Below are 7,383 nucleotides of genomic sequence, written 5' to 3'. Positions count from 1 at the left end.
CATCAATAAGACAGTAGCTGTTTCCAGACCTTTGAAGGTCAAAATGTCTCCCACACTCCTGGGCAGCTCCTCCAATGGACTTGACTTCAGTAGCACCTGAAAGCTGGGTCCGTATCAGCCCCATGCTGAAAGCAAATAACCAACAGTCGAAGACTGTTAGTTAAACCAACAGCTGACGGGTAAAAGGGTTGTAGAAAATGGGCAATAATGATCCTATATAATAAAAACCTAATATGCTAAATGTCTGGTCAACCAGTCAGCCGTTCAACCAATCAAAGCTTAATATGCTAATGGTATACTAAGGTTGCTAACCGCTTGCACTGACCACCAAGGGGCAGACGGTCAACAGGTCAACCAATCGCTATGATGTGCACTGACCACCAGAAGGCAGATACTCCGACCAGTAGGTTAGCTTGCTGCTGGGGTCCTGTGGATAGGGACTGAGCTAGAGGGGCTGGACACGTCCTGGAGCCCTCCCCCAGGCAGCCAACCTCCCATGTCTCTCTCCCATCCCATCATGCGCCTGTGGAGTCCCTCGGCCTGGCCTGCACCCTCTCACAATTCGGGATCCCTCAGGGGATGTTGGGGAGTTTCGGCTCGATCCCACAGGGGGAGTGCTGGTCAGCCAGGAGCCAGGCTCACGGCTGGTGAGAGGGAACCCCTTCCCCCAGTGCATGAATTTTGTGCACTGGGCCTCTAGTAGCTTATAATGAAGAAACAGTATTCCTAATCTCTGAGACAACTTCTAGCAGGTCAGCCTTTCAAACCAATGGGCCCAAAAGCTGCTGGGTGTGTCTGTCAAAGGATGCATATGTTTTATGCATTGTTCTGTTTGTATTTCATAATTGAGTAAAACAAAATGGAGAAACCTTATGTTCCAAATAAAAACACTTTAATCACATCTTCAAAATCACTTAAATCCCATTTCTAGATGACCTCCCAAGCATAGGAGACAAATGCTCAATCTGTGCCACCCAGAATTGTTTCAACAGCCAAACCCGGACACCAGCTCACTGACCGTCACATGAGCTACCTGTGAACACACACAATGGGCAGCTGTGCAGCCACTGAAGATAAATGACAGACATGGATCTAAGGACAGCGGACGTGATCCCCCACCGACCTCAGGGTGAGGAAAGCTCATTACAAATCACGTGTAACGTCATCCCTCGAGGCAAGGACAGTGCAGCCCAGCAGTTCTCAGACGGTGAGGCCTCCGGGGTCCTGTGCACTCAGAGCTCACCGAGGACCCAAAGAACTCGTTTCTGTGAGATACAGAGGTGGCTCTAATTTGCTGGACTTTAAAACGAAACTTAGCCTTTCTCTGTGAACCTAAAGCTGCTCTAAAAGTATTAAATCAGTTTTTTTTAAACAAAAAAAAAATTAATGTATTTAAAAATAAGAATGAACCCATTGCATATTAACAAAACAATGTATTTGATGAAGAACTATCTCTTCTCCTAAAAAAATCAGTGAGAAGAGTGGCATTGTCTTACATTTTTGCAAATCTCTTTCATGTCCTGCTCGAAACACCACAGGTAGGTTGGCTTCTGCATTATAGCAAGTGTGTCAGGGCTGGGCCTGCACAAAATGCCAGGGCGGCTTACACAATAGGTTTATTTGGCTGCAAGCCCCACATTCGGGGGTTGGTAGGGCTGGTGGTACCCAGGCGCCTCCTCCTGGTCTGCGACGGCCACCTTCGCCTTCTTCTGTGCACAGACCTGAGGTTCATGTGTCCAACCGGCCTCCCCTGAAAGGACGCCAGCCAGGCGGTTGGGCCCCCGCAGCCTCGGCCCCTGGAACTACTTGCCTCTGTGAAGCCTTCTCTCCTACAGTCACCTGTGAGGCCGAGGCGGCAGGGCTTCCGCATGCAACTTCTCGGGGACACGGTCCAGCGCATGGTAAGTCGCAGCTGAACCACAGCGGCTGGTAAGAGCTCGTACAAGTAGAAAACAAACCGTGGCAAACTCTAAAAACATGTATTTGTGCCCCGCGCCTCCCTGGAGACAGCGACGCATGCGCACACATTACTCAAGGTGAGCCAGCGCAGCCTGGGGACCCAGCACACTCCCTGGAGAACGCTAAGAAAGGACAAACCATGCCTTTCTAGTTTGTGACAATAGGGCGGACCTCACCCCACCCCCCAAAAGCAGGTTCTGGGGGCGCCCAGGAACCCACAGACCACACTTCGAGAACCACTGGTGCAGCTGCATGACCTCTGGTGAGTTTAACTTCCATTTGTGAACTGAGGAGGATGATCCTGCCAAATGACGGGGGCGCTGTGAAGGCCGAGTTCTACACAAACACAAGTGAGAGCGTCCCGCTGATATTCGCTGTTATTGTTTCTGAAAAACTGCTTAACAATATGATGTGCTTAAATGTATAGGGAGGAGTAACCTCTGAATGACGAAATTTATTTACTGACAAATATTTAAAGTATAACATACATTTTAAAAAGTATAAAGTAGGTATAGCTTGATAATCTTTCACAAAGTTAACTTATTTTATATTTGTTTAAAAGAACATTTGATTAAAAAACAACAGAAAAAGCTACTAACAACCACACCAACAGCCCTTCTCTCACCTCTGCCATCCTGGGCTTGGACATCCACACCCGAAGGCACTGTGAGAAACAATCTTTTCTGTCAAAGGAGGGAGTTTAGGCAGTTGCCGTTTTGGCTCATGTGACTTACAGCTCCCCTGGGGGGCCACCATTTTGAAATAGCAAAGGTCAGCTCTTCCCTTTTTCCTTTAAATTAGCCAATCACGCAAAACGTGAGCCTAAGCTCTGACCAATCAGGAGTGAGGGACAGATGACCTGTGTCAGACTCGGTGTGTGCTGCACCCTCCTGCAGGAGTGAAGATACTGCCCTGTTGTATGCTTTGGATCCCTGTTTTGGGGGCTCACGTTATTTCTAACAGCATCAAGGGGGGAGAAATTCATTTTCCCTCTTCCTCTTCCAGGAACTGGGGGTGAAGTCAGTGTCTCAGTGGGCTGGTGTGGCTCAGTGGGTTGTACCATGTTGCTAGTCCGATTCCTGGCCAAGGAACACACTCAGGTTGTGGCTAAATCCCTGGTAGCTGATCAATGTTCTGCTCTCACATGGATGTTTGTCTCTTTCCCCCTCTCTCTAAAAATTAATAAAAACCTATTTTTAAAAAATGGAGGGGGAAAGGGGACATCTGTATTACTTTCAATAAAGATGTATTTTTAAAGTGTATTAAAAATGTAAGTTATAGCCGAAACCGGTTTGGCTCAATGGATAGAGCTTCGGCTTGGGGACTGAAGGGTCCTGGGTTCGATTCCAGTCAAGGGCATGTACCTTGGTTACGGGCATATCCCCAGTAGGGGGTGTGCAAGAGGCAGCTGATCGATGACTCTCTCTCATCGATGTTTCTAACTCTCTATCCCTCTCTCTTCCTCTCTGTACAAAGTCAATAAAATATATTTTTTAAAAATGTAAGTTATAAATCTCTGACATCCAAAAGAAGGCATCTTTACCTCTTGCAAGGTTGCCCAGCGGAAGCTGTCAGAAAGAAACAGAGGAGATGAGGGCATTGAACCCATTCAATACTATTCCTGGGAGTACTCATTCCCACCTGCCATCTAACAAGCAAGGTAAAAATCTCAACTTAAAAATGAGTATTACTAGGACAAAATTTTGGGGGGGGAAATCAATCCTATAGGCACCAGCATGTAAGTTCTGAATTAATGGCACAGCTTTGCCAGTGAATAAGTGATGGCAACACTGTATTTCAAACATATACAAAGGGGGTCAAACTACCAAGTTATATGAAAATATAAAAAAGCAGTTACTTTGGAAATTCATTTATTCAGAAATGGCCTGTGCAGTCACAGTGATAAACGAATCTGTGTTATACACAACCCTCCCTATGTAGTGCCCTTGATACACAGGGCCCAGAATCAAACTTCTTAAACAGAAAAGTAAGCAGCAAGAGAAGAATAAGGAATGAAGGAGAGAGAGGACATGGGCAGAGAAAGGGGGGGGGGGGGGGAATGGGGGCAAGGAGGAAGAGATGGAAGGTGAGAGCCAGGCTGGAGCTCCCTGGCATCAGAGCAGGGGCAGGACTGATGGGTGGGGCAGAGCTGTGCTGAGTTTCCTCCCTCTGGTTCTGCAGGCAAGGACTGCCCAGCACCTTATGCAGCCGACATTTTCCCAGGGATCTCTGCACAGCCCTGCTGATAGCATCGTTCCTCTTGTTGCTGCCCTGAGAAGTAAACATAAAAGGGCTACAATGCTGTAACTGCGTCAGCGGCAGGGGAAGGCTAAGGGCAGGGGAAGGCGCGGGATGGGAATCTAACAAATATAAAACAGTACCAACCTCAGAAGAAAAAGGAGAGATCAAAGTAAAAGGTGCAAGTTGTAACAGTTATTTTTCTAAAGATAAAATTCTTAGTAGTAAGGAATTGAAAGCAGGGTCTCAAAGACATGCTTGTACACTCATGTTCATAAAGTACTATTCACAAATGCCAAGAGGTCAAGGAACTCAAGTGTCCATTGATGGATAAATAAACAAAATGTGGTAAGTAATATAATGGAATATTATCTGGCCTTAAAAAGAAAGGAAATCCTGTCACATGCTACAACATGGATGAACCAACATGGAATAAGCCAGTCACAAAAAAGACAAAGACTGAATGACTCCACTTTTATGAGGTACCTATTGCTGTCAAATTCATAGAAACAGGAAGCAAAGGGGTGGTTGCAGGGTCTAAGGAGAGAGAGAAATAGAGTTGTTTAATAGATACAGAGTTTCAGATTTGCAAGGTGAGGAAGTTCTGGAGATGTTTCACAACAACATGAAGTACTTATTTAATACTACTGAAATGTACACTTAAAAATGGTTAGGATGGTAAGTTTTATGTTACGTGTTTTCTACCACAATAAAAAGAAATTCTGGGTAGTGATTAAAATTAGGGTACAGCCCTGGCCGGTGTGGCTCAGTTGGTTGGAGTGTCTTCTGGTGAACCAGGATGTCTAGGGTTTGATTCTGGTCAGGGCGCATACCTAGGCTGCAGCTTTGATCCTCAGTTGAGGTGCATATGGGAGGCCACCAATTAATGTATGTGTTTTTTCCTTTCCCCTCCTCCCTCTCTAAAAATCAATTAAAAATTTTTTTTAAATTAGGGTACAAACGAGCACTCCTAACTAATCCAGTTTTTCAAAACATCCTGAGTCCTGAATCCAAAGTGGTCTTCCTCCTGCTTGGTCCAGGGATAGTGGAACAGCCATAACCACTGTTCTCTCCATCCTGGTCTGCCAGGCATCTTCCATGTTCCCTCTCTAGCCCTGCTAAGGGCCATGCAGCTTAGCACAGTGTTAAAAAGTGCAGGCTGGCTGGGTTCAGATCCTGACACTATCTACTGCCTGGTTATATGACCTTCAGCTAGGAATCTGTCCTCAATTTCCTCATATGTAAAACAGGGACTGTATTAGTACCTCCCTCATAGTGTTGTCATTAATGATAATATTAATTTTATTAGTAAGTATAATAATAATATGTATACACTTAGCACAATGCCTGGCCCATAATAGGTGTTCAGTAAATGCTTGTTTTTATCACACACACACAAATTTAGGGTACAAGGGGAAGGGAGAAAAAAAACTAACCTTCTAAAAATTATAGGTATTTTATCTAGATGGATAAACCACATGTCTTTAATTCTCTGTTGAAGTATTAATACAAACGACTTTAATGGCTGGAGCAAAATCAGTATATAAGAAATAATGCAAATCTGAGCTCCAACGGGTTTCCGAGGTACATTTCTACAGAAGAGCTTTGGGAAGAAAAGAAGATCCTGTAAAAGCCAAGGGTTACATGCACAGTTCTCCAGGTGCCCACAATCATCGTGGCCAACAGTGTGATGACTGTGGACAGCCATCAGAGACACCATGGAGCCCATGGGGAACCACCCAGGAAAGTCACCATCCACAAGTCCACATCCCTCGTTGGCAATTAAAATGAAGACATTTTCCCTCAGCACCTTGTGAAGATGTTCCATTTCTAGGGTTTCCCAAGATCCACCTCAGGAGAAGTCAATTTGTCCACAGGAAGCGTAGTTTCCAAAGCTGTCTATGGAGAACCGCTGAGAGATGTGGATTGAATTGAGCTTTAAGGTACCAAAGTAGAAGTTCTCAAACAGCTGAAAAGGAAGAATAAAAACAGAATGAATATCTACCAGTAAAAACAATTACAGATGGAAATATTAAGCATCAGCCTCTCTTATAAAAACACCAGAACAATCTCAAGAAACTTCTCATGCTTTGTCTTCTCCGGATTTATTGTAAAAAATGATCGTGGGGAAGGGGAGTGGGAGAGGGAGTGGGAGTGAGAAAAGAACAGCTCTTTCTTCTCTCTGATTAATCTTAAAGCCTCCTCCAACAAATGAACTAGAGGAAGAGGTCTGAAATGTTAATTCCAAGATATCTATTGAACAGATATGAACAAGAACTTGTAACAAATACCCTAATCCACAGGGCCTAACAAAGCAGCTACTATGACTTTCAGTTATGGGGGATCCTAGTTTTGTTACAGACAGAATAAATTTTTATATAATACATTCCTTTATCTAGTCAACAGCATTTAGTGGAAGCATTGACTAAAATAAATAGAAGATTCCCAACCCACGAAAGATTCTAATGACGCAGTGAAGAATACAGAACACTTAAATACACAACATAGCCAGACCAACACTTCCTTCAGATGATATAGCAAGTATAAATTATATTTATCAAAAGCCTTTCATCAGATGTGGATTCAAGCCAGCATTCTAAAGTAGATGCTCTTTATTATAACTCTTCACTTTAAAAACTGTCAAGTGTGATCTGTATGACTTTATTAACCAATGTCACCACAATAAATTCAATTAAAGAAAATAACAACTTTCAGAGATTCCAAAATTACGGCAGAATAAGTGGATGCTACACTGACACACTCCCAGGACCAAACTGGAATTACAACTAAAGTATAGAAAAACCATCCTGAATAATCAAATGAAGACTAGCTGGAGAGAACCCTGGTAACCAAGAACAGAAAGTGGAGATGCATAGAGACTGGTAGGAAGTACGGAGGCACAAAAGGGCTAGCTGGGCTCCCACAGACAGCAGCTGAAGTTTCAGAGGGATATCTCAGCAGTGGGGTAGAGGAATTCCCACTGAGAACTCTGGAGTGTAAAGCCCAGTCCAGGCTCTACAACACAGAGCACCAGAACTGAAACGATACCCACATAACATCTGGCTGTGAAAAACAGCGAGGTTGCTATCTGCCAGGGAAGACAACTGAAAATGCAGGCAACCTCTTAAAAGGCCATGTTCATGGATTGGTAGAATTAACATCATTAAAATGTCCACACTACCCAAA

At 44.2% G+C, this 7,383-nt stretch overlaps 1 protein-coding gene across 9 annotated transcripts in view; it reads right to left on the bottom strand.

Moving 5' to 3' along the window:
* Window positions 1-3,813: 3,813 nt before the first annotated feature.
* Window positions 3,814-7,383, bottom strand: part of ASCC1 (activating signal cointegrator 1 complex subunit 1) — a 105,135-nt gene continuing 101,565 nt past the window's right edge. For 8 of the 9 annotated variants that reach the window (XM_036437799.2, XM_045581746.1, XM_045581747.1 and 5 more), the window contains exon 10: window positions 5,562-6,166. In XM_036437799.2, the coding sequence (XP_036293692.1) occupies window positions 6,050-6,166 (117 nt within the window). In that variant the 3' untranslated portion in view covers window positions 5,562-6,049. Of the gene's footprint in view, window positions 4,231-5,561; window positions 6,167-7,383 lie in introns of those variants that run through there. The other variant, XM_045581745.1, reaches the window with a different exon arrangement.

This window comes from Pipistrellus kuhlii, unplaced genomic scaffold, assembly GCF_014108245.1.
Source record: "Pipistrellus kuhlii isolate mPipKuh1 unplaced genomic scaffold, mPipKuh1.p scaffold_m20_p_15, whole genome shotgun sequence".
Taxonomy (NCBI): Eukaryota; Metazoa; Chordata; class Mammalia; order Chiroptera; family Vespertilionidae; genus Pipistrellus; species Pipistrellus kuhlii.
This window is presented reverse-complemented; position numbering and strand designations above follow the sequence as displayed.